The 27,437-nt window shown below is 40.7% G+C and overlaps 1 protein-coding gene and 1 non-coding gene across 2 annotated transcripts; both read left to right on the forward strand.

The window, feature by feature from the left end:
- The first annotated feature begins 534 nt into the window (after nt 1–534).
- On the forward strand, nt 535–27,437 carry MEP1A (meprin A subunit alpha). The gene is made up of 13 exons (XM_086370554.1): nt 535–547; nt 1,071–1,121; nt 2,148–2,188; nt 3,236–3,311; nt 6,126–6,243; nt 9,635–9,810; nt 15,173–15,394; nt 16,157–16,306; nt 19,957–20,172; nt 21,973–22,446; nt 23,904–24,077; nt 25,000–25,300; nt 26,640–27,437. The coding sequence occupies exons 1-13, from the start codon at nt 535–537 to the stop codon at nt 26,794–26,796; spliced, it is 2,169 nt and encodes a 722-aa protein (XP_086226680.1). The 3' UTR covers nt 26,797–27,437.
- Nucleotides 6,982–7,053, forward strand: TRNAY-AUA (transfer RNA tyrosine (anticodon AUA)). The gene has a single exon. It is a non-coding gene; the product is annotated as a tRNA-Tyr (tRNA).

Raw genomic sequence — 27,437 nt, forward strand, 5'->3', positions numbered from 1 at the left:
GAAATAACATTGAGTTTATAGACTAATATCAAATTAATGGCCATCTTTATTATACTGAGTCCTCCTGTCCATGAATATTTCATGTATTAAATAAATATATATGTGTGTGTATGCAAGAGGGCGATGGCACCCCACTCCAGTACTCTTGCCTGGAAAATCCCATGGATGGAGGAGCCTGGTAGGCTGCAGTCCATGGGGTCGCGAAGAGTCAGGCCTGACTGAACGACTTCACTTCCACTTTTCACTTTCATGCATTGGAGAAGGAAATGGCAACCCACTCCAGTGTTCTTCCCTGGAGAATCCCAGGGACGGGGGAGCCTGGTGGGCTGCCGTCCATGGGGTCGCACAGAGTCAGACACGACTGAAGTGACTTAGCAGCAGTGTGTATAGATAGCTGTTTATGTTCTTCAATAATTACTTTATATTTACATACAACTCTAATTCATTTTAAGTAATTTGCTATCATTTTATAGATAGCTTTTATTTCTATTATAAAACGGACCTTTTACCTGTTATATTATGCTATGTGGATGAATGGTTATTGCTGGTATGTAGGAATGTTACTTATTTTTATATGCTCATCTCAGATTTAACTTTTTCAAACTTCTCTAGTCTCTGGAACTTGAGCTTTTCTGTGAAACTTTGTATCTGTCCTCAAATCAGCAAAGATATTTTCTCTTGTGACTTCAATGCTACAGAACATATGTAAGGGTCAAAGTTTCTAATCTGACAGCCAGAGCAAGGTCCAAGGTGTCTTTGCTTATTACAAGGTGTCTTTGCTAAAATCTGTTCACTTGCCACAATGATTTGGACGAGATTGGCTTGCATTATTCCTTTCATCTTGTTTTTTGCCCACATAGCAGCTGTATCAGTAAGTAGAGTTCTGCTCTTCAGGGTATTTAGAAATATTAATTCTAGTATATGTTATCCTTTTTCTGTATATTTATTTCTTTTCAGATTAACCATCTTTCTAAAGGAAATGGTAAGAACTAATTGAAATTCACAGAGAGTTTTCTGAACTTTCATTTGCTCAGCAAGACTGATAACAATTTTCTCCCCACTTTTAACAGAATATGATGGAGACTTTGACGAACAGAAGGATATTTCAGAAATCAACTTAGGTGGGTATAATTTCTGCCATTATTAATGTCTTCAAATAATTTAAAACCCTGCGATAGAATTGCTGTAAATCTCTTAATTTTCAGAGTATGACACTGAGTAACTTTAGGAGAGAACTATTCATTGGTGCCTCATTAGAATTTGCAGCATTTCTGAAAAATGGAAACATGAGAAGAGAATAATTGTTAGATTGAATTTTTTAGTGAGTATTCAGTGGCTCTAGAAATAAATAACAAGATTTTTGTTTATAAAAAAATTCGTTTTTCCAGTTTGCAGTTTGACATGATCACCTAGTACCTCACTTCCTATTTCAGAAGTCCCATTTCGATCCCTCGAGTGCAAGAGTTTTGATTCCAATAACCAAAAAGTTTCCTTCTAATTCACCTCTCACTTTTTAAGATTCTTGGACAAGGTTTCTTTTTTTTCATTGAAGTGTAGTTGATTTACCCTATTATATTCCTTTCAGATGTACAGCATCATGATCAAATATTTTTATAGGTAATACTCCATTCATAGTTACTATGAGATATTGGATCTATTTCCTGTGCTGTACACCGTGTCTTTGTGACATTTATTTTATAAACAGTAGTCTGTACTTCTTTATCCCCTACCCTCGCTTGCCCTTCCCAACCTCCTTTTCAATCTTCACTAGTAAACAGTTTGTTCTTGGTGTCTATGTTTGTCTTTTATTATTCACTAGCTGGTTTTATTTTTTAGATTTCACATGTAAGTGATAAATGTCTTTTTAAAAGACATCTTTCAGATGTCTTTCTCTGTCTGACTTATTTTACTAAGCAGAATACCCTCTAAGTTTTCTTGTTCCAAAAAATGGCAACAGTGGATGTGACAATATATGATATTTATTAGCTATTTACATTTGTTCAATTATAATGAATTTTTGTATCATTTTAAAAAGAATTTAACCACATAAAGAACAACTAAAGACAACAATGGAAAAGACTCATTTTATCAGAGATGCATTTGAGCACTTCTTGTTCAAATATTTCTCTTTTTAAATCCACATCTAGCTGCAGGCTTGGACCTCTTTGAAGGGGACATCCTCCTGCAGGTGAGTACCTTCCAGTGACACCAGAGCATTCCCACAGGACCGGCTGTGACAGTACAGTGGGCCTCTGCTCTGTGTCCAGCCCTGAGATGACCATTATGAAGATGAAAGAATCTCAGCCATAATTTGTATGCACAAAGACTTCCGCTGTGGTTGCTGGTTAAAAAAAAAAAAAGACGAAAACATTAGCGACCAGAAAAAGAGTCTATAATTATTCAATTTCTTGTCCACCCAATTTTCCTAAGAAGTGAAGAATGAGAGAGAAGGAAATCCACCACCATACTGAAAGTGACTATTTCAATTTTGAAGAAATGTAGGTCTTTCTCGTTGTTGTTCAATCGCTGAGTCACGTCCGACTCTTTGCAGTCCCATGGACTGCAGCACACCAGGCTTCCCTGTTCTTCACCAACTCCCAGAGTGTGCTCAAACTCATGTCCATTGAGTCGGTGATGCCATCCAACCATCTCATCCTCTCTCACCCCCTTCTCCTCTTGCCTTCAATCTTTCCCTGTATCAGGGTCTTTTCCAATGAGTAGGCTCTTCTTCAGGTGACCAAAGTATTGGAGCTTCAGCTTCAGCATCAGTCCTTCCAATGACTATTCAGGGTTGGTTTTCATTAGGATTGACTGGTTTGACCCACTTGCAGTCCAAGGGACTCTCAGGAATCTTCACCACCAGTTAGGAAGCATCAATTCTTTGGCCCTCAGTCTTCTTCATGGTCCAACTCTCACATCCATACATGACTACTGGAAAAAACATAACTTTGACTATATGGATCTTTGTCAGCAAAGTAATATCTCTGCTTTTTAATATGCTGTCTAGGTTAGTCATAGCTTTTCTTTCAAGGAGCAAGCATCCTTTATTTGGTCTTAAAAATTTCTCTGGAAATTTCTATATTGTCTATAATGAACATTTATTGTTTTTATAATTGGAAGACAACTTGACTATCTGAATAGTGTGACAGATTGTTTGTGATGTGAGAGTTTATAGAAGGGGAAAAGAAGCCAAAGAGACCAGCCATCCAGTCAGCTTTGCCTTTTGTTTCTGCAGAATTCCAGAAATGGCCTGAGAGACCCGAGCTCCAGGTGGAAGTTCCCCATTCCTTACATCCTGGCCGACAATCTGGGTAACATTAATTGTTTTTCATTGGAAGCCTTGAGTTGAACTCTTCTCTCTCCCCTCTCTTCCTGGTCATCAGCTTCAAAGTTGAGTAACTGCCAACATCTAAGGGAGTCTCTAAGCTCTGAGGATTCTTTATCTCATGGAAACCCATGCTGCTTAACCAGTCTAAGATACAGAATGTCAAATAGTACTTTTTGAAATGCAGAACACACTAACATGTTAATTAGACCAAGAGAGCAACACGAAGGACAAAATGAAATACAGTTTGACATCATAGCAATGAAAAACGCGCACCTGAAATAAGAGTTTGTTTAAGTGACTCTAAATATGGAGAAGGCAATGGCACCCCACTCCAGTACTCTTGCCTGGAAAACCCATGGACGGAGGAGCCTGGTGGGCTACAGTCCATGGGGTCACACAGAGTCGGACACGACTGAGCGACTTCACTTTCACTTTTCACTTTCATGCACTGGAGAAGGAAATGGCAACCCACTCCAGTGTTCTTGCCTGGAGAATCCCAGGGATAGGGGAGCCTGGTGGGCTGCCGTCTATGGGGTCACACAGAGTCAGACATGACTGAAGCGACTTAGCAGCAGCAGCAGCAGCAGCAGCAAATATGGTACCAGGATACCAATTTCAGCATATTGATGTCTTCCCTTTCTGTTGCAAAACAAACATGTCACACTTTTGAGAACTAGAAAAGGCTATATTTCATATGTTCATCATTCTCATTCCTTGGTATGAAAATTTTCTATTCTTCTCTGTCTCAAGAGAAAGGACAATATAAGTTAGATTTTGCTCATTGTCAGAAATAATAGCTGGTGGAAGTAAAATAAATAATAGAAGCCACGTGTGGACACTGGCTGACCTCAAGCAGCTGACTGACAGCTCAACAGCCACGATGACGCGATGCCTGTCTGGGAGGCCCTTCCTCTGTGGATGGGAAGACTCCAGAGCAGAGGGGAAGCTAGGACAGTGTTGCTCAATCTTGATGAGCTGCTAGGCTGCTCCCGCTCTCAGGAGACGTAGATTGTGTTTCAAGATTTTCCATCACTTTTATCAGTGTTGCTTCCAGCGTCTTTTCTGGAGAAGAGTTACATAGAAACAAATGTTATTGTTCTCAGTTATGTTCTTCATTGGAGTATAATTGCTTTACAATGTTGTGTTAATTTCTGCTGTACAGCAAAGTGAATCTGCTGTGTGACTACGTATATCTCCTCCCTCTTAAACTTCCCTTCCTCCTCCCCTCCCGATCCCACCGTTCCAGGTCATCACAGAGCACCGAGCTGAGCTCCCTGTGCTATATACCGTTGGTTTTCACTGGCTATCTATTTTACACATGGTAGTGTATGTATGTCAGTCCTAATCTCCCAATTTGTCCAACCCTTTCCTCACTGAGTCCATAAGTCCACTCTCTACATCTGCATCTCTATTCCTACCCTGAAAACAGATGAGATGGGATTTTTAAATCCACCACTCTCAGTGTTTCCACCATTTGAGTTGAAGATAACAAAAGCAACACAATCTTACAGACAGCATGACTTTAATTATAATCAAACTTTTTTCTTATATTTTGTGGCAACCAAGCTGTCTGGGGTACATATCTTCAATTTAAAGATGTTACTCAGTGAGAATACATAAAAGTTCATGAAAACCTTCAAACAGGTTTAATGCATGCTCTTGCTGTTGTTGTGTGTGATGTTTCCATAATTTATTTACTGGTTATTCCAATGACTTCCTTTAATGACCTTAATATGATTTTATGACATCTGAGTGTAGAGTCTCCAACTCAGGAGTTCCTGAAATAAAGCCCATAAAAATGTGAGATAAGTACACAGTAAAGTGCCAAGAATGATAAACTCTTTGGGAGAATCCCCAAAAATCAAGTATGCAAGAATACAGTTTAGTTTTATAGAACTTAGCTTAATTTTTAACTTAGAGACCTACAACCAACGAGTTGATGGGGTTAAAATCCACACACACACAAAGTGAGAAACCGCTGCCTTTCCTCTGGTGTCTCTTTCTCCTCCACCTCGTCCTTGTCTCATGCAATACCAAGGTAGGCACGCGCGCAGGTTAAGCAAGAGGAGTGACATTTGATCTTTGGTCATCAAGCCACAAAAGTTACTAACAGGCATCTATTATTCTTGCTGACTCAGGTACATAGGTTTTTGCTGCCTTGGTTCCAAACTTGGGTTACAGAAATCTTTTCTAAGGCTGTCTGCAGAACTCCCTGTCTAGCCTTGTCATTGCATGGGGATCCTATAGGGAAGCCGCATAAATATTACACTTAACTTCTTATGCTTTTAGAACCCTCAAACCTCTCTCAGCTGTCTTTCTCCTGCAAGAGGGACAGTCTCTTTAGATTGGGGGAAGGAACCCCACTCTCACTGCTTCTCTCCAAGGTAATTTATCTGTTTTTCCAGAAGACAGAAGTGACGTCACTTCTGTCTTCTGCTCGGCCATATTGGTCTCTTGAGGCAATGCGCTCAGAATTTTTGCTTAAATGAGGGAAAATGAAAGGGAGAAAGTGGGGAAATTATTTTATGATTTTGTTCAGCCACACATACCATAAGTGTATTCCTATTTTGTAGATAAATATATATATATATACACACATTATGTATTTATCATTTAGCATGTTTATATATACAAATGGTTTGTCAGTTTTAGTTTCCAAGGGCTACATTTACTATCAAAAAATTTATCATGGACTTCAGTAGATTTCATACAGCAGCATGAGTTTCTATGTTTCTAGGTTATATATATTATCTAAGATCTAGCTAAGGCTCATTGATAGTTTTATTGATTTCTACAGCACTGAATGCCAAAGGAGCCATTCTCTATGCCTTTGAAATGTTCCGCCTCAAGTCCTGTGTGGATTTCAAGCCCTATGAAGGCGAGAGCTCATACATCATCTTTCAGGAGTTTAGTGGGTGAGCATGAAATGTTACAGAGTGTGAAATCTGTCCTCTGATTTATAAAAAGTGACACATCCCTTTCAAAGACTAAACAAAGAAATTGGAAAGAAACTAAAAGCAAAATCAAATATTTCACTGTGAATTTTTTAAAGTGGCATCACATTTTTATTGTGCTCTATAAAGAATGCATTGTTTGGATACCTCTAGGAACCAGGGAGACTCATCTCAGTTCTTTTCTGGGTTGAGGTCATGTTTTAAATTACAGCCTTTAAAAAAAAAATCAAGTTTATTAAAGCTGCATTCTCTTGATGGTACTGTTTTCGATTATTAGTACTCCATTGGCTAGACTTTTCTGAAAAGTTCTATCAATGTAAGTGATATTATATATTTGCTTTTCTCTGATTTACTTCACTATGTTTGAAAGTCTCTAGGTCCATCTACACCTCTGCAAATGGCACAATTTCATTCTTTTTAATGGCGGAGTAATATTTCATTACATTTCATACATTATATATGTACCTCAGGCATAGAGAACAAACATAGGGATACCAAGGAGGGGAAAAGGGGATGGGATGAATGGGAAGATTGGGATTGACATATATACACTATTGATACTATGCATAAAATACGTAACTAATGAGAACCTACTGTAGAGCACAGGAAGCTCTACTCAGTGCTCTATGGTGACCTAAATGGGAAGGAAATCAAAAAAAGGGAGGGGATATATGTATACATATAGCCGATTCATGGACTTTCCTGGTGGCTCAGACGGTAAAGCGTCTGCCTATAATGCAGGAGACCCGGGTTCAATCCCTGGGTAGGGAAGATCTCCTGGAGAAGGAAATGGCAACCCACTCCAGTATTCTTGCCTGGAAACTCCCATGGATGGTGGAACCTGGTAGGCTACAGTCCATGGGGTCGCAAAGAGTCGGACACGACTGAGCAACTTCACTTTCACTATAGCCGATTCACTTTGCTGTACAGCAGAAACTAACAGAACATTGTAAAACAACTATAGTCCAATAAAAACTAAAAACAAAAAGACCTGCTGCTGCTGCTACTGCTGCTAAGTCGCTTCAGTCGTGTCCGACTCTGTGTGACCCCATAGACGGCAGCCCACCAGGCTTCTCCGTCCCTGGGATTCTCCAGGCAAGAACACTGGAGTGGGTTGCCATTTCCTTCTCCAATGCATGAAAGTGAAGAGTGAAAGTGAAGTTGCTCAGTCGTGTCCTACTCTAGCGACCCCATGGACTGCAGCCCACCAGGCTCCTCCGTCCATGGGATTTTCCAGGCAAGAGTACTGGAGTGGGGTGCCATTGCCTTCTCCGAAAAGACCTACCTGGAGGTTTCTCTTCATATTGCGGTTCCCATCACGGCCTCCAGGTGTTGCCTGGACTTGGTTGTCTAGTTGTGAAGGTGGGGATTTTGTTTATCGTGGATGACTAACAAAGGTAAAGAAGGAAGTTAGCATTCGTTTTAGCTTCTAAAGAAAAGAGTCTTAGACCTCACAAGGTGCGCACTTGGCAGGAGGGGCCGTGGGGTAAAAGCAAGTGAAAAGCTCTAATACGCTGGGGTGAGTGCAGACGCAGGATCTCTAACACAGTGAGAATCGAAGGGTCAGGGGAGCAGCATAGAGTGTCAAGAGAGATGCAGGAGGGAGAACACTGGAGAGGCAGAGGAGATGGAAGAACAAATAGAGAGTGGGAAGAGAGGTAAAATCCTGTATAACACAGGAAGCTCAGCTCCGTGCTCTGTGGTGACCGAGATGGGTGGAATCGGGGGAGGGTGAGAGGAAGGTGCAAGGGGGAAGGGAAATATATACATATAGCTGATTTGTGGTGTTGTACAGCAGAAACTAACATTATGACATTATAACAGAAACAACATTATGATGTAAATGAACATTAACATTATAAAGACATTATACTTCAATAAAAGATAAGCAAATAGTGAATTTTAAAGTTTTTTGAAAATAAAATTCTTTCATAGAAAAAAAAAAATCAATCTAGGGACTCTGTGGTTGGGATGTCTCTTACATTTAAGTTAGAGGGAGAGGAAAAGGGAGGAAGTAACTCCAAGAAATGACTGGCCCAAAGCACCCCAAACCCTTGGAGATCCTGATGCTCTGAAGCTGGAGGTTAACGGGGCTCTTCCAGAAAGATAAGGTCAAAATTTCAGAGTGGTAATGCTATGGTATTTTACAATGTATACCTTTCTTTGGGGGAGGGATGTTAAAAATGATAAATAATATATGCTTCTTCTGGATTGTGGATATTTTGCAGAGTAAATTCTGACTTGGTAATTAAATGCTACTATCTAAGAGGCAAGGTGAACATGGTGATATTTGCACAGCTCAATACATTTACTAAAGATCGTTGAATTGTACCCCTAAAATTGGTGAATTTTATGGTATGTAAATTACACCTTAATAAGTTGTTAGAAAATAACTAAGATTCGTTTTTGAGTAGAATTCAAGTCTATTAGCATTTGAACATATATGATGTTAGCAATTTGGGGAAAGCAATAGCAGGTAATTTAATGTGATTGTCACCAAGGAACTCACACTTCATTGATAGCATTTAAAATAATTGGTAAATCTCTCATTCTGTTGAGCCCTGGTCAGTGTATAGAGCCTTGTTCCTCAACTCAAAGGGGGCAAGGAGACAATTTGTATACAGCTCCTGGTTTGCTAATAGAGATGGAAAATCAGATTTCTGAACAAAAACAAAAATAATTGGGAAAAAGAGGGAAAGAGCCTGTGTATGAGGAATTTAGAGTATCTGCCAGCAGTTCCTGAGTCCACTATTTTCTGAGGGAATTTATGGGTCCTTTTTGCCTGCAGCCTTTTAGACATAAGTTAGGCAGCCTGCTGTGTGCTGTCATAATGCTGCAGATTGGGAAAAATCCCAAAATATGAACTTGATGAACTTGCAGTTTTAATAAGGGTGTTTTTCATAATCATAAAACACATACCTTCTCATTAAAGGAAATTTGAAAAGTCATCAAAATGTAAAGGAGAAAGTATAAATCAACCACAGTCACCACTCAGAGACACCTTTGTGGTATAACTGCAATAACATTATTTTTTGGAATGCCCCATGGGTTTGTGAAGGTGAAGAAAATAGCCAATTTTTCCTTCTTTTTACCTAATGCATTATTAGGTTTGATTTGCTTCTAAGTAGATACCACTTTTATAATGGTCTGTCACTTGTAAAGCCTACATAATAATCCCTCCAGGAAATGTTGCTTTTTTAACCAGTCATGTAGGTTGAACAATTAGCTTATGAAAAGGCTAATAATAACTTCTTCTTAAAATCAAACCTAACCTTCAAATTTGTATTCTGGAAACTTAGGAATTACAGCCACTTGAAAATTCTCTAGAAGAAAATTTCTCTCCTTTCTAAAGGTGCTGGTCTGAGGTTGGTGACCAACACGTGGGACAGAACCTCTCCATTGGTCAGGGATGTGACTATAAGGCCATCGTGGAACATGAGATTTTGCATGCTCTGGGGTTTTACCATGAGCAGTCAAGGACGGACCGAGATGATTATGTGAATATCTGGTGGGATGAAATTCTTCCAGGTGTGTATGAACGCAAGGTAACCGGTTGGGTGGGATTTGCTATTACCTTTATCACTTGCTGGGATCAACCCTGGGATGACCAGGCCAAACCTATGTGTGAACAGGAGCTTCAGTTTCTCCAGGAGGAACGCAGACTATGACCTCTCCTCTGGGCTGAGTTGATCTGATCATAATTGATCCCAGATAAGGGTCTCAGGAAATGAGGAATCTTGCTCATCTCAATGCGGGGTTGAAAAGTTAATCAGATGCTTTGGTTTTGCTTCAGTGTTATTGTTGAAACTCTATCTAAAATTCTACTTCCTGTCTTAGTGTGTAAAATGAACTAGATCCTTGAGGATGTCAGGGTCCCTTTTTTCAGGATGTGAAATCTCATGTAACTTTAGGAAAGTAGAAACTGTATAATAACCTTGAGACACTTGAGGATTTTTGTGCTCTACCAAATCAATGATAGATGTTTAAAAACAGAACAACTACATTAGAAAAAAAAAAAAAAAGCTCTTTTAGTTGAAATTATACTCCTAATTTTGTTAACTGTAGCTAATAGTTTGGAGTTTTGATTAACCAAAACATATAAATCTTTTCTTTCTCCTTTCTAAGTGCCTCTTTTTTTTTTTTTTGTCCCCAGCCCATACTTTGTAAAGGATAACACAGTTTTATTTCACATATTATTATGCAGTTATTCTAACAATTCTGATGTTCTTTAGTTTTGTTGGATTTCCTTCAACACTACCTACCTTCTTTGAGACAACTAAGCTGAATGCTTTTGAGTACATGAAAATATTATTATCAAAGAGTTGCCCAATGGGTGGGGGAAAATTCCATGCTGTGTTTCTGAAAACGCCTAGTTTTTAAACAGGAATTAGTCCAGGAGGTGGAAAAGCATTATTTTTGGCAGTGATAGCTTAGTGAAACCTTAATGGATTGGAAATGTCTTAGCGATGACCACACATGGTTTTCATGAAGCAAATCATGGCCTTGTAATTATCTGTTTCATTTAGATCTCAGTTTCACATATGAGTTCATGGATAGTAGTGCATCTCTAATAATTTTATGGGCTTGGAAGAACTGGCCATACTTTAAAATAAAGTGTGAATCCCCAAAAGACTTCTGCCAGAACTAGCTCCTTGGGAGGAAGCGGCATCACTGGTTCTCATAGGAGGAGGGGGTACCGCTGGCTAATTCTATCAAAAGCACCTACGGGGTTTACAGTACGTGTCCCTCTGGACACCTCCTATTCTGATATTTTATGAATGTGGAGTGCTGGTGGGAGGAGGAGAAAGTATGTGGTTTGTAAAATCCTAATCCAAGGACTTCCCTGGCGGTCCAGGGGTTGGAACTTCACCTTCCAATACAGGGAGTGTGGGCCTGACCCCTGGTTAGGGAGCTGAGATCCCACACGCCTGTGGCCAAAAACTGAAACATAAAAAATAAGCAATATTGTAACAATGTCAATAAAAACTTAACCAAAAAACCCTAATCCATTACCAGGTAGGAAATAATAGATCAAAAACATATGCTTGTCTCCCAGGCCTAATTCCTTTATATCTGGGTCTGTGTAGAGGGGACAGAGAGGGCAGGTCAAAAGTCAAAGAAACAAATCTCTGACTATGAGGCTCGGGGGGTTTGTAGACTTTGTGTTTGCTAGAGGCCTGAATTTCTCACTTTCTCCTCTGTATATTTAACTCTGCCGAAAAGGACATGAGGAAGCAGAAAATATGTGCATTTTTAAGTCTTCAAGAACATGATGCTCAGAGCTTTTAAGATGGTTTTAGGCTATATGAGGGCTTCCCTGGTGGCTCAGTGGTAAAGAATCCACCTGCAATGCAGGAGTCGTGGATTTGATCCCTGGATGGGAAGATCCCCAGGGGGAAGGCATGGCAACCCACTCCAGTATTCTTGCCTGGAGAATCCCATGGACAGAGGAGCCTGGTAGGCTACAGTCCATAGGGTTGCAAAGAGTCGGACACAGCTGAAGCGAGTTGGCATGCATGCAGGCTATATAAAGGATCTTCCCTGGTGGCTCAGTGGTAAAGAAACTGCCTGCAATGTGGGAGACACCAGTTTCATCCCTGGGTTGGGACGATCCCCTAGAGTAGGGAATGGTAACCCACTCCAGTATTCTTGCCTAGAAAATCCAATGGATAGAAGCACCTGGTGGGCTACAGTCCATGGGGTCGCAAAAGTCAGACATGACTTAGTGAGTAAGCAACAACAACAAAGGCTATAGGAAATCCCCTTTCTTGAGGGATTGCCAGGAGAATTTGCAGATGTACTCAGCTCTGGGTTGAGCGTGGATGACTCGCCATGTTTGCTCATCTCGGTCTATGTTTTCATCAGGTGTAATTCCTTATACCTAAATTGCCGACCATCACTGGAGAAATTTTCTCAAGCGAGACATTCAGTCCAAATAAGATCATAAGCAATGGCAGTATTATCACTCAGGGGAATTTATGACTTTTGCTGCATCTTGTCTTCAGTTGACAGTAGTCTCATTATTTAACCTAAGAAGAGACTTCCCTGGTGGCTCAGATGGTAAAGCCTCTGCCTACAATGTGGGATACCTGGGTTCGATCCCTGGGTCAGGAATATCCTCTGTAGAAGGAAATGGCAACCCACTCCAGTACTCTTGCCTGGAAAATCCCATGGACAGAGGAGCCTGGTAAGCTACAGTCCATGGGCTTGCAAAGAGTTGGACACGACTGAGCGACTTCACCTTAACTTATCTTACCTTAGAGACTATTGGCAATACAATTCTCTCCCTAAATCCATCTCTGTTTCTGAAGTCAGAATTGTGTTTTCTGAATCTGTTTTTTTCCATTAAGGAGAACACTTCGAAGGTTTAGCAGGGATCTGCAAACTACAGAACTACAGCCCATGGGCCATATCTGCTTTTGTAAATAAAGCTTTATGGAAACACAGCCACGCCCATTTATTTATGTATTACCTAGGGTTGGTTTTCAGCTATATCAGCAGAGTTTAGTAGTTGTGACAGATACCATACAGCTTGCAAAGCCAAAAGTATTTTCTACCTGACCTTTTACACAAAAGGCTTGCCCATGATCTCTGCTTTACAAGGTCACTTCCTTTTCAAGCCCTCGGTTATGAGTTCCTTGAAGGCAGGACCATGCCTGTCGTAATCACTTCCAGGGGCCACCACCCACCTAGCACAGCTCCCAGTAAATAGTAGGCATGACAAAACTGTGTTGAATTAAATTTTAAAATGTATTAAAAACATTTATTGGGTAAAGCATTCTGATAAGTCTCCTTGAATAAGAAAGAATAAAGTCATCTATTCTAATCCAATGATTATATTGAAAGTTAAGGAAAGTAGCTGGTGAATTGAAAGTACCTTGCCTAAGATGCTGCTGAGAGTCACCAGGAGATCCCAGACCCTAGTCCTCACACCACTTTGATGCTTTTTATCATGTTACCCTCTTAACTGCCATCGAAGGAATGATTTTCTATCCATTGGATTTTCTAGGCAAAAATACTGGAGTGGGTTGCCATTTCCTACTGTAGAAGGAATGACTTTCTTCCTTCCCTATTTGGGTCATTTATTGCTTGCAATCAGTCCTACCTTTGATCCCTCTTGGGTTCAGTCCCCACAAAACTCTTGTGAATTGGAAGGATGAAACATCAGTATTCTCGTTTTATAGTTAAAACAAGTTTTTGATCACGGACTTTTCCAAAAGTATTTGGAGACCACCTGCCAGAGTTCTCCAATCCTGAGTGTTCCTGCATTAATATCTTTAAAAGGTGATCACATTTTCTTCTAATTACTAAATACAGTTGGATGGGAAGCTAAAAAGGCAGAAGGAGATGAAGTGGAAAGCTATGATTGGGAGAGTTGAGCATTCTCATTCAGTTTTCCTATCACTCCCTACGAAGACAGTGAAAGATCTGTAAACTTGCCATTCCTACAGCTTCAACAGTAAATTACTCGTGGCTGCTGGATTAAAAGGACATCTGAGTGGTATATCATTTTGGCATTTCACTTTACAGTGCATATTCTCTTCCATGACCTAATCTCATCAAAAATATTTTCCTCTTCTATTTTGAAAGGAAAGTCCGTTTTCTTCCTATTTTATTTTTTTCATCATGGGGAATTTTATGGAAAAGGAGAATGTGAGCCTTGATTTACAGGATGCGATGTTCTTGTTAGCTGCTAACCTTTCCCTTTGCCCCTCAGGTTTCTTTTCCCTAACTTGTTGGAGAGTTGTCCAGGTATAACTCTTGGTGGATGAGATACTAGGCCGTTAGTGAGATGAATCAATCCTGAATATTTTTCTGAATTAAAAAATTCCTTTCTTCTGCCATAAGGAATATCTGCCTCCACTTTGATAGTTTATCTTCTCTTTCTTAAAGTCTTATGCATACACACACATTATTTATTTGTATGTATAAAAATGAAACTTTGATTTAAATATACATTTAACAACATGCATTTTGTATTATATACTATTATATATGTGTATCAGTCAGTTCAGTCACTCAGTCGTATCCAAGTCTTTTCAACCCCATGGACCGTAGCACACCAGGCCTCCCTGTCCATCACCAACTCCTGAAGTTTACTCAAACTCATGTCCATTGAGTTGGTGATGCCATCCAACCATCTCATCCTCTGTCTTCCCCTTCTCCTCCTGCCTTCAATCTTTCCCAGCATCAGGGTCTTTTCAAATGAGTCAGTTCTTCACATCAGGTGGCCAAAGTACTGGAGTTTCAGCTTCAACATCAGTCCTTCCAATGAACACTCAGGACTGATCTCCTTTAGGATGGACTGGTTGGATCTCTTTGCAGTCCAAGGGACTTTCAAGAGTCTTCTCCAACACCACAGTTTAAAAGCATCAATTCTATGTGTATATTTGTTATTAATATAACATGTACTTTAATATTCATTATAATAATTTTATATACTATTATATAGCATACTAATACATTATAATAGGGCTTCCCTGGTGGTTCACTGGTAAAGAATCCATCTGCCAATGTAGGAGATGTGGGTTTGATCCCTGGGTCAGGAAGATCCCCTGGAGAAGGAAATGGCTACCTACCTCAGTAGTCTTGCCTGGAAATCCCATGGACAGAGGAGCCTGGTGAGCTATAGTCCATGAGGCTGTAAAGAGTCAGATGTGACTTAGCGGCTAAACAACAACAGTACATTGCAATATTATTAGTACATATTAATAAATACATAATAATTATATATATTATATAATTATAAAATATGTTAAATGTGTATATGTACTTAAAGAAATTTTATTCTGCCCCCTCCCCTTTTTGGTCTCTGCCTGAGTATCTAGTCAGAGGGAAGGACAGGGAAATAGCATGACTACTCAGGACCTGTGGACTCCCTTCCTGACAGGTTACCAGCACAACTTTAACACCTATGATGACAACTTCATCACAGACCTCAACACACCCTATGATTACGAGTCTCTGATGCACTACCGGCCTCTGTCGTTTAACAAGAATGATAGTATCCCTACCATCACGGCCAAGATCCCTGAGTTTAACTCCATCATTGGGCAGCGTATGGATTTCAGTGCCATTGATCTGGAGAGGCTGAACCGAATGTACAACTGCAGTGAGTACCTCTGAGTCTGAGGACTGGGTACCCTCATTGACCTTATAGGTTTTCCGTACATTTTCCTTTGTGTTAATTTTTGCTGATTTCCTGTCCATTGGGAAATGGACAGACTACATAAAATTAGTTTCTCTCTCCTTAGAAAAAAATACAACATCTACCTCACAGAATGGTTACGAAAATCAATTATGTAGTTGCATTTTATGAAATTGAGAGTATTGGACCAATGAAAGGAGCTGGAATTGTCCTACTTCTTTGGCTTCCTTCTGAAGGATGTATCATCATGTAAAGCTCAAGATAGTTACAGGCTTGAAAGTATTTTGCATCTTGCAAATTCTTTGTCGGGCTTAGTGGCTCCTAGAGTCATCTAATCCTCAGAGATGGGTTGTTGTCTAAAATGGCTTCACTAGTCTTCTGAGACACATTCTTTAATTCTGTTCAGTATGTACATAGAGAAGATCTACTAAGGGCAAGCTCAGCATAGTTGTACCTCTTTCTTAATTGAAGGGAGTTGACGGTTGGCATCTACAGCAAAGCATGATGGTAAGCCTTTTTATCCTTTGACTCTGAGGTGGGCAGGGCCACATCTATGTTCGCAGGTTCCTTGATCTAATGGGCGACAGTAAGAGTTGTATTTGAGAAAAATCCAGGCAACAAAAGTTTCATGATCCTGCTAAATAGTGAGGCCTTAGTAGTCTAAGACTTTAGGCATTTGAAATGACATGCCTCAAGTTTTTAACCAGCTGACAAAAATATTTGCAGCCACAACTCATACCTTTTTGGACCACTGTGATTTTGAGAAGGCAAACATCTGTGGGATGATTCAGGGTACCAGAGATGATACTGACTGGGTCCATGAGGACAACGCTCAGCCTGGACAAGCGGATCACACCTTGGCGGGACAATGCACAGGTCAGTAAAGGCAGCGAGGAACTACACTGGGGTGGGCCACCAGATTTGAGGGGTGATGGCAGCCGCAGGTTTTGCTTAAGTAGGAATGTTTGTTATCAAACCTGACACTCTAAATGAGGACAAAAAGCATTTCTCATATCTTTATTATTAACGCAATAAAAAGCATCCAGGTTCTGGACATGCAAAAGAAAGATAAATTTAAGCAATAACAAAACTGATACAGACAGATGGTTGATAAGATACAACTTTGTACTTATAGATTGTCTATTTTATATACAGTAGTGTGTAGTGCAGGGTACTATATCATTATTTTGTAATAACTTATAAGGGAGAGTTGTAGTGTATATATATACATAATATACATATATGTATACATAAAACTGAATCACTAAATTCAGTTTATATATATATAACTGAATCATCGTGCTGCATACCTAAAACTATTATGACACTGTAAATCAACTATCGTTCAATAAAAAATTTTTAATTAAAAAAAAGGATGAAAGTTTGTAAATTAGGGTAATGTCTCTAGAGCAGTGCCCTCCAATAGAACTACAGTGCGAACCACATATGCAATGTAAAATTTTCTAACAGTCACATAAAAAAAGAAACAATGGAGTCTCTTCAATAATATATTTTATTTAATCCAATATATCCAAAATCTTAGCATTTCAATGTGTAATCAACATAGAAGCTATTAATGAGGTACTTCACCTTTTTTTGTAGTGAGTATTTGAAATCTGGTATTGTTTTATCCTTAAAGCACATTTCACTTTGGACTGACCACAGTTCAAATGATTGATCAGCATGCATGTTTGGTAGCCACCATAATGAATAGCATAACTTCAGATAGTTCCTACACCTGATTTGTGCAGTGAAAAAAAAGCCACAAAGTCTGGGGAGACCTGGGTTTAAAATCTGGCTCCATCTGGGTAATTGTGACCACAAGAAGTTGTTTTGTTGATGCTGTTAAGTCTTTTGGCTTTTGTAAGCCATCAAGCTTGGAGAAGGAAGTGGCAACCCACTCCAGTATTCTTGCCTGGAGAATCCCATGGACAGAGGAGCCTGGCAGCTACAGTCCATGGGGTCACAAAGAGCTGGACACGACTGAGCGACTAAGTAACAATAACAAGCCATCAAGCTATTGATACTTTATCGTGAGCATGGAAGGAGATAAAGCATACAGAGCCTTAAAGGGCAGACCAGCCACTTCACTCCCTATTACTTTTTCCTCCCATCTTTCCCTTTTCTCTGGAGGTTCTATTTATTTTTAAATTTCTATCTTAAGACCCTTTTATTATGTGCTTGGTATCGAAATCATGTCAACCCTATTTGCAAGCAGGTGGGGTCATAGATTATAATTGCCCTTTAAATTCTGGGCTGTTATCAAGTCCCTTAGTCCATACCTGTGTGACTGTTGGTTAGAGTTCCTTCACAGAAGGGATCTAGCTTATCACCAAGATACCAGGCCACCAGGGGGATTGTCAGAGGTCGTAAACCATGGCTCCTCTTCCTTCCGCCTTGATAGAGGGTGAAAGTCTCTGTCACATATCAGATTATTAAATGTATAATCTCCAGTGTCCAAAGGGTGGTTTATACCCGAGGTTCTCTCTTAATCCCCATTGTAGCCTCTAATCTAATCTCTCCTGTAGGCTTGCTACTAGGTTAACGTGCAAGTTCCAGCTAAACAGAAACGTGATCTCTGTGTGAGAAGAATCTGCTGACTGACTATTCTAGCACTTTAGTAGGAAAGGAATGGACCACGACCCAGAGGAAGGATCTTGAAAAGCTTTATCAGGTTAACCTGACCAGCCACTATGCTTCTTCCACAGGAGGCACTTAATGGGACGGGGTTTCCTCTGCTAGAGAGCACTGCATTATTTGGGTAGATGCATAGACTCAAAGAGCTTGAAGGATAGAAGCCACTTCCCACTTGAACCCCAGAGAGATGAGTGCACATCCAGTCAGTGGCAGCATCAGGGCAAGAATTCAGGTCTGCTAACTCCCCGATCTGAGTTATTGAATTTGCACTTCACACTTCTGACTATATCTGGTGGAATTCCTGATCAAGGACCACCTAGAGGCCTCCTTAGACCTGTGAGCTCTTGTTTACCTTAACCCAAGCCCTTGGCTATTCACAACACCTAAGTCTTGGGCTTGTAAGATCAAGTATTGAGAAGAACATACAGGAAAATATAATTTTCCCTGATGAAATAGTAAAGCCATTACTGTATTTTTCAGCTTTGTGGAAAGCTTATTTAAACATCATTGCTTGCTGTCAATGAGGAAGGCATGTGCCCCATGTATGAGGCAGGATGAAGCAGGGATTTGTAGTGTCACAGAACGCAGAACTGTACCAGATGTTCACTTCCTTTTTACTTGGTGAAATGTTTTGAGTGGAGCATTTGGTAAGAGGTTGAGTATTCAGTTCAGTTCGGTTCAGTTCAGTCACTCAGTCATGTCCAGCTCTTTGTGACCCCATGGACTGCAGCACTCCAGGCTTTCCTGTCCATCACCAATTCCCGGAGCTTACTTAAACTCATGTCCATCAAGTCGCTGATGCCATCCGATCATCTCATCCTCTGTTGTCCCCTTCTCCTGCCTTCAATCTTTCCCACAGCATCAGGGTCTTTTCCAGTGAGTCAGTTCTTTGCATCAGGTGGCCAAAGTATTGGAGTTTCAGCTTCAGCATCAGTCCTTTCAATGAATATTCAGGACTGATTTCCTTTAGGATGGACTGGTTGGATCTCCTTGCAATCCAATGGACTCTCAACAGTCTTCTCCAAGGCCACAGTTCAAAAGCATCAATTCTTTGGCACTCAGCTTTCTTTATAGTCCAACTCTCACATTCATACATGACTACTGGAGTAAGTTTAAATGACTTCTTTATATGTGAGACTTGTTCATTGCCCTTGACTTTGAAGAAGGGAGCTGGTTTTCCAAGTGATGTATATGTTTAGCCACTTGCCTGTTTCTGTTTGAAGGGAGAGAATTTTGAGATACCTGAGTTGGGTGAACCCAACCTCTGGCACAAATATAGACCCTTTACCTCCTATTTTAAGTGTCCTTCCAAGGCTTTCTTTCCATTCAGGAGAAATCTTCAATTGGTCCCTAACATGCCTTGAATGCCTCTTCCTTGGACATAGGAAAGGTGATTCTTTACTACTGATCTACACCCAGTTATTAGGCTACAAAAGGTTGAAACTGAATCCTTATCATTGTGAATATGTAAAATCCAACCCTTAAAACTTTGAATCCCATAGTTTCTGACATAACTAGGAGGCCAGCTCTTTTCCTTGGAATGAATCTTTAATAACAAAGTTAATGAAGAAGATGGAATTCATCTCATAGACACTAAATTCCATCAAACTTTGCTTAAACCCTGTATTTCCTTAAGTCAAAGGTGTACATTTCCCAACTTTGGGAACAAAGGTAATCAAAAAGAGACAGTGGAGTGCTATGGCTTCCACCAGCAATTCTGTCTATGGAGACAGTGTTTACTGACAAACAACCTTTCAATTTTCCCGGAAGAGCTCTAGCCTTTGCTGCCTGGATAAGGGCCGGTGCTCACTGTTGTCACCTTACCTGGGCTGAGGGAAGCCTGGGGTGTGGATGGGCAGAGATGGGACTTCGGGGTCCTCTCTCCGTAGGCGCCGGCTACTTCATGTACTTGAACACCAGCTTCGGGGCAGCGGAGGAGGCGGCCATGTTGGAGTCTCGGATTCTTTACCGGAAGAGGAAGCAGCAATGCCTGCAGTTTTTTTATAAAATGTCAGGCAGCCCTTCAGATAGACTGGTCGTCTGGATCAGGAGGGACGACAGTACTGGCAACGTGCGCAAGCTGGTCAAGCTGAAGACCTTTCAAGGTACGTGGAGGCATCCTGCGGGGACTGATTGGGCTTCACACCCAGGACTGTGCTCTTTGCCCTCCTCCCCCTCCCCCGCCCTTTTCACCCTCCTGCCCGTCTCCATTCCTCCGCATCCTCCCAACCTTCCTCTCCTCTGCCTCCTCCTCCTTTTCCTTGGCCTCCCTTCTTGTCTTCCAAATGCATAATGCCTGGCATGCTTTAACCACTCAATGGATGCTTTAACCATTCAAAAGCTGCGGTTTCAGGTGAGGCTGAAATATACGATTGTAAGAGGCCAATCAGGGAAAGAATAAAGGAAATAATTGGAATATAAAAATCCAGTTTTCCTGGAACTTTGGAGAAAGCCAGGACAGAGAGAACTGGTGATTCAAGGGTGGAGACTGGAAGGTTAAAGGAAGCAGGAATTGATGCTGAGGGAAAGAATGTGTTTAGATAGTGGACCACAACCATTTCTGCATCTGTTTCAGCAAAGTGAAGGATACCATTATTTAATACACTGAAGTACCTTGAAACCTACTTATGAATTTGGTGGAAAGTAAGCCATTCATATACATTAACTTCATTAAAAATCATTTATATATTCCTAAGTGATATTTTGTGTATTTCTGTGAGAAGATCATGAAAATCACATTAATAAAATGCCAAGGTAGTTAGGGGCATGTGAGAGCAATCTGACCGAAAATCAGGATCCAGGGTTATAAAAGCTAAGTACTTACATTTTTTTTTATTGTGGTGGTGGTTCATTCATAAACAGAGAGGGAAAAATGTGTTTTTCTATTTTTTCATTCAGCAAAGAATTTCTCAATTAAAATGAGGATTCCAGGTACAGGAAGCATTCTCTGTACTTCCAGAAGAAGTGGCTGGTCTTTTTTTAAAAAAAATTTTTTTCTGGCTGTGCCATGGGACTTATGGGATCTTATTTCTCTGAAAAGAGATCAAACTCATGCCTCCTTTATTAGAAGAGTGGAATCTTAACTGTTGGACTGCCAGGGAAGTCCCAAAAGCCAGTCAATGTTGGTTTTATTTATATATTTTTTAATATTTTGGCCATGCCTCCAAGTATGTGGGATCTTACTTCCCCGACCAGGGATTGAACCCACGTCCTCTGTAGTGGAAGCATGGAGTTTTAACCACTGGACCACAAGAAGAGTCCCCATAAGCTGCTGCTCTTGAAGGGAGGAGGCTTCCTTTGTAAAAGACTACTCAGAAGAACAGGGGCCCAAATCGTCTCTACCCAGGCCACTCTGTGAGTAGAAAATGCTACAAATAATGGTTTTGAGGAGTTCACTTTTCTGGCTGAAATTTGCAGAGCATCTTTATTAAATGGAGGGATGACAGCTAGGTGCCCTTTAAGAGGCGAGAATTTGCTGTGTTACAAGTATTGTAAATATGGACATAAATTGTAAATACGGAAATTGCCATCTTTTGACTTTTGTCTTATCAAATGTCTGTTTGGACCATGCAGTGCTAATATTAAGGGATGTGGTGCATTTATACCAAGGGAAAACCCAGAACCTGCAGAATGAAATAATAATAGAAAAAAATTCATAATTAAAATTTTTATGATAAACAGAGTGGGTGTTTTTTTTTGCTTGTTTTCTTGTTTAGCTGTTTTCCCATATCCGATATGTGACTTTGGAAACATTCCTTAAGAAGTTTATAGCAGATCTCTCCTGTGTTCGTTTGTGAAGATTACATGAGATCATTCATGTAAAGCACTTGCCACAGTACCAGGCTCAAAAGACTGCTCCAAAAATGTTGGCCACAGTTGTCACCAATTTTATTCTCTATCCTCAGGAGATTTTGACCACAATTGGAAAATTGCCCATGTGACACTCAGAGAGGAAAAGAAGTTTCGCTACCTTTTCCAGGGCACAAAAGGTGACCCCCAGAACTCGAGTGGGGGAATTTACTTAGATGACATCACTCTGACGGAAACCCCATGCCCCGCAGGGGTTTGGACAGTCCGGAATTTCTCCCAGGTCCTGCAGAACACGGTGAAAGGGGACAAACTCCATAGCCCTCGATTCTATAATTCAGAGGGCTATGGTCTGGGGTTGACCTTGTACCCTCAGGGCAGAACGAGCTCCGGGAGCTCTGGGTACTTGGGACTTGCCTTTCACCTGTGCAGTGGAGAGAACGATGCTGTCCTCGAGTGGCCAGTGGAGAACAGACAGGTGATCATGACAATACTCGACCAAGAAGCTGATGTCAGGAAGAGAATGTCCTCCAGCATGGTGTTTACTACCTCCAAGACCCAGACATCTACAGGTAGGTGGTTGGAAGAACTGCCCCTCCACCTGGAAGGGCCAACAGATACAGTTCCCATCTGTGTAGGAGAAATTAACTTTCTTCTCACACTTCCTCCTTGGGCACATATTGGTATATCCACTGATGCTGCTGCTGCTAAGACTACCATGCCTAAAATAGATAGCTAGTGGGAAGCTGCTGTATAGCCCAGGGAGCTCAGCCAGGAGCTCTGTGATGGCCTGGAGGGGTGGGTTTGGGGATTGGGAGAGAGGGGATATATGTATACTTACAGCTGATTCACGTTGTACAGCGGAAACCAACACAACATTGTAAAGCAATTTACATTGTAAAGCAATTATCCTCCAATTTAAAATAAATTTTAAAAATACCATCATGTTGGAGCATTAAGTTAAATTTTTCTTTTTTCTTTAATTGATGCATAGCTTATTTACAATGTTGTGCTAGTTTCCGGTGTACAGCAGAGTGATTCACTCATACATATATATTCTTTTTCATATTCTTTTCTCTGATGGTTTATTACAGGCTGTTGAATTTAGTTCCATGTGCCATCCAGTAGGACTTTGCTGTTTATCTATTTTATATACAGTAGTTTGTAGCTGCGGATCCCAAACTCCCAATTTATCCCCCCACTCCCTTTCCCCTTTAGTAACAACTTTGTTTTTCTATGTAAATTAAAATTTTCAATGTCATCTTCTCTCGTGTTCATAAATTCATCCATCGCGCATCTAGTCACGATTTGCAATGTGCCAAATTCTGTGCCAGTTTCTTAGAATACAAGCAAATCATGCAGATTCTGCTTCACTGAGCTCAGTCCGAGAAGACGCATCCTGCTAGTCATTTATTAAATACTCAGAATTTGTGAGGCTCTGTGCTGAACTGATGCACTGACTCTTAAAATATTACTGATTGTCAGTATGTCTAGGAAGCAAATTTGCATAACAAAGGAATGGACAAGTTATTATTATTGTTTTTTTTTTTTTTCAAAGAAGAGACATAAGCCTTGAAAGGAAGATTCTATAGCTGTCTCTTCCCCTTCGTTGAGGAAGTCACTCAGTAAGGGGCTGTGACCCCTCAGAGCAGTGGTTCTCTGCTTCTCCCTCTCCCAATTCTCAGTTTTAATTCTCCTGGAAAAAGTAAATAACCTGATTTTTTTCCAACACATTTTTTTTTCTGATTAACAAAGCCCTTATGGATAAACAAGGTTCTATTGTATAGTACAGAGAACTATATTCAGTATCCTATGATAAACCATGATAGAAAAGATTGTTTAAAAAATGTATATATGCATACATGTATAACTGAATCACTTGGCTGTCCAGTAGAAATTAACACACCTTTGTAAGTCAATTATACTTTAATTAAAAAAAATCCCACAAAACTCTCTATACTCATCAAAGACAAATGGAAAGTGAAAGCTAAAGCGATAATGTGATTTTCTGTTATCTGTAACTTTGCAGCTATAAATGGCTCTGTCATCTGGGACAGGCCCTCGGTCGTGGGATCTTATGACAACAGTTGTGAATGTTTCAGAAGCATTGACTGGGGTTGGAGTGCTGTCATCTCCCACCAAATGCTGAAGAGGAGAAGCTTCCTTAAAAATGATGACCTTATAATTTTTGTGGACTTTGAAGGTATTTTGCTGGCTTTCCTGAATATGTAATCCTATGTTCTGGGCGTTCTACTGATTTTACATGGATTTTTAAGCATCTCATGAAAGGTGGGGATATTCTGGGGGGCAACAAGGTTAAAAAATAGATGTGCCCTAAGGGAACAATGTTTTACTCTCTTTTTCGAAGACTTGTATCTTGATTTTAACTGCCCTTGGGAGAAACTACAATTTTAGTGCCATCTTTTTGCATAATTTATCCAATGTGACAGTTTTCAGACTGACTTCAGTGTAGTCTCAATCAGCCTATCCATGCTCACGTTATGCTTCTTTTTTTAAGTTGGAATAAATAAAACCACGATTGGACTACTTTAAAAAATAAACACAGCAAAATAAGACTGAAGTCTTGCCATGTGTGATAACGTGGATGGACGTGGAGAGTATTATGCTTAGTGAAATCAGTCAGACAGAGAAAGCCAAACATTCTGTGTTTTCACCTATATGTGAAATCTGATAAACAAAACAAATGAATGAATATAATAAACAAACTCACAGATATAAAGAACCAGAGTAGCAGAGTGAGGGACAAATTAGGGGGAGGGGATTAAGAGGTACAAACTACTAGAATGAAATAAATTACAAGGGCGTGACGTGCAACCCAGGGAATATAGTCAATATTTATAATAACTTTATGGGGACTGTAATCTATAAAAATGTCAAATTACATGTTAAACAACTTAAAACTAATATAATATTTAAGTCAGCTATATACATCAATAAAAATAAAAAATAATAAATAGCTGACATTATAAAAATCTACTGGATTCAAAGCCACTTTCCTGTGCCACTAAACGTGATGTCCAAGAGAGGTCGACGCGGCCCAGGGAACTTTCTCCGGGAGCGGAAGTGCATTGTTGCCCTCATGTCTCTTTGTCTATTTCCTCAAGATATCACCCATCTTAATCAGACTGAAGTTCAAGTTCAAAACAGCAGGCTGACCCCCCAAGGCCTTGTTCTGCATGGCCAGGAGCAGCAGACCTCAGAAGAAGATTCGAGAAAGGCCCCCTTAGAGACAGCCCTCCCGAGCAGCCTGGCCCAGGGGCAGAGCAGCCGACAGAAGCGGTCAGTGGACAACACGGGCCCCTTGGAGAACCACAACTGGCCACAGTACTTCAGAGACCCGTGTGACCCAAACCCTTGTCAAAATGAGGGCATCTGCGTGAACGTGAAGGGGATGGTGAGCTGCAGGTAGGCTCTGTGGTCGGGGCGGGGGTGGGGCACAGGTGAGGGGTGGCAGAGAGGAGCCCCAGGTCTTCTTACCCTGCTAGAAAGCACAGTCTCAGGTCAGGCATCCGTAGCATCAGATGGTCAACTGTGGCTGTCCTTGACTCCATGAGGCTGTGCCCCGAATCAACGGGCAGAGCAAGGGTCCTGCAGAGCAGAAGAGTCCTGAATCTCCTCCGGGGCATCGTCAATAACAGCTTGAATGTTGTTGGAATTTTGAACTCTACTACAGGGCTTGAAAGTGACTCAGAGCTTTTAGCTTCCATGCTCCATCATGGTGAGACTCAGGACCAAGCTTAAATCTTCCCTGACTACAGATATTAGTATGAGTTATTAATTAAGATTATTTCTATTGTCCATTAGATCATTGTCCTATAATCACAGTTATGTTTTCAATACTAGTAATAAAAATATCTGATATTTGGGGGCTGCTTACTGTATGTCATCTGCTTCCCCAAGCAGTATGTATGCATGATCTAAATTATTCCTCACAGCCTTCCTGTGACATAAAGGCCCTTCCTTTATGGCATAAGAAATTTGAAACTTAGACACATAAGTAGGGCATAAGAAACTTAGAGACATAAGTAATTTGTCTGTGAATGTTGGAGCTGGGATCTGCATCCAGGTCTGACTGTCTGTTACATTTAATAGTTCTTTTTATAATGCTTGTTACTTGTATAAAATATTTCATAAAAGGATGTGTGGGATGACAGAAGCATCACTTTCATTTGACAGAATAGTAGCAGATGTGGGAGCTGGTCTGATTGGTTCAAAATATCAACATTTCTTCTCACCTCTTTTTTTTTCTTTAAACTTTTACTTTTTTATTCATCATGGATTTTTATATCCTTTTTCTTTTTTTTAATAGTAAAGGAAATTTTCTTTAATTATTGAATTTTTTTTTCTTGGCCACACCCTGTGGCATGTGGGATCTTAATTCTCTGACCAGGGATCCAACCCAATGCAGAACCCGTTCTGCAGTGAAAGTGCAGAATCCTAACCACTGGATTACCAGGGAAGTTCCCTTCTCAGCATTTTTTTGATCTCCACTTTGTTTCTTCTTTGTTAAACTTTTATTTTGAGATAATTCCAGATGTGCAGATACACTGACACAATACTACAGAATTCCCAGTACCTAGAGTCAACATCTTCGGTAACCAAATTCCGATCAGCAACGCGAAGAAATGAGCATTAACGAATGCAAATGCTCTTAACAAGGCCATAGTTGCGGAGCCGGTCTCTTGGTCAGGAAGCCCTGGGGGCTTGTGTGGTTCCCACTGTGCCCTCCGTCCTATCTCCCCAGGTGCACCTCGGGTCACGCCTTCTTCTACACGGGGGAGCGATGTCAGGCCCTGCAGGTGCACAGCAGCGTCCTGGGCCTGCTGATCGGAGGCGTGGCCGGCGTGGTCTTCTTGACCTTCACCGTCATCTCCATCCTTTACCAAAGGTCAAGGCAGTGATGCCCAAGGATGTCAGCCAGAAGCAGAAATGCCCTTGGACCCTCCCTTTGCTTCCGCTGCTCAGTGTAGTTTGGGGCTGTTTTCTTTCAGCCTTGCTTTGCCTCCAGCCTCCTGTGTGACCCTTCTGTTTTCTATACCCCTGCCCCCACATGGTTCTGTTACCCTGCTCTGTGCTCCCAGTGTACCCAGGGTGTCCTGTGACAGCACTCATATCCCTTGATTGTAAATTCTTTCTTTAATAGACTGTCTTTCTCATAGACAGTAAGCTCCATGTGAGCAGACCCTCCTTTACCATGTTAGCCCAATGCTGGGAGCCTGCCCGGCCCAGCTCAGGGGATCACTTAACAAAAACAAATGAATGGGCCAATAACTGAATGAATAACTAAGCTATAGAAACTCTCTGCTTTCTACTGCAGGTAAGACATGGACAATGAAATGCACACTTCTTTTTGTACCAGAATCCAATTCTCAAATACCCGTTTTTCCATTGGACACAATAGTGTTATTATTCTTTGAGGATCTTGTGTGTTAAAGAATTTTAAATAAAGATTTCTCCTAGCAACAGCATTTGCTTTCCTCCTCCGATTCTAGGGGGAAATCTTTAATAAATTCAAATAGCTATTTTGTCAGTACCTTCAAAA

This window comes from Bos grunniens, chromosome 23 (assembly GCF_055505025.1).
Source record: "Bos grunniens cultivar Pamir isolate PY7600 chromosome 23, Bosgru_T2T1.0, whole genome shotgun sequence".
NCBI classification, from domain to species: Eukaryota; Metazoa; Chordata; class Mammalia; order Artiodactyla; family Bovidae; genus Bos; species Bos grunniens.

Coding starts and splice junctions, on each gene's coding strand:
- MEP1A (XM_086370554.1), top strand. Junction 16,307..19,956: donor CTTGGCGGGACAATGCACAG/GTCAGTAAAGGC, acceptor CTCTCTCCGTAG/GCGCCGGCTACTTCATGTAC. Junction 25,301..26,639: donor AAGGGGATGGTGAGCTGCAG/GTAGGCTCTGTG, acceptor CTATCTCCCCAG/GTGCACCTCGGGTCACGCCT.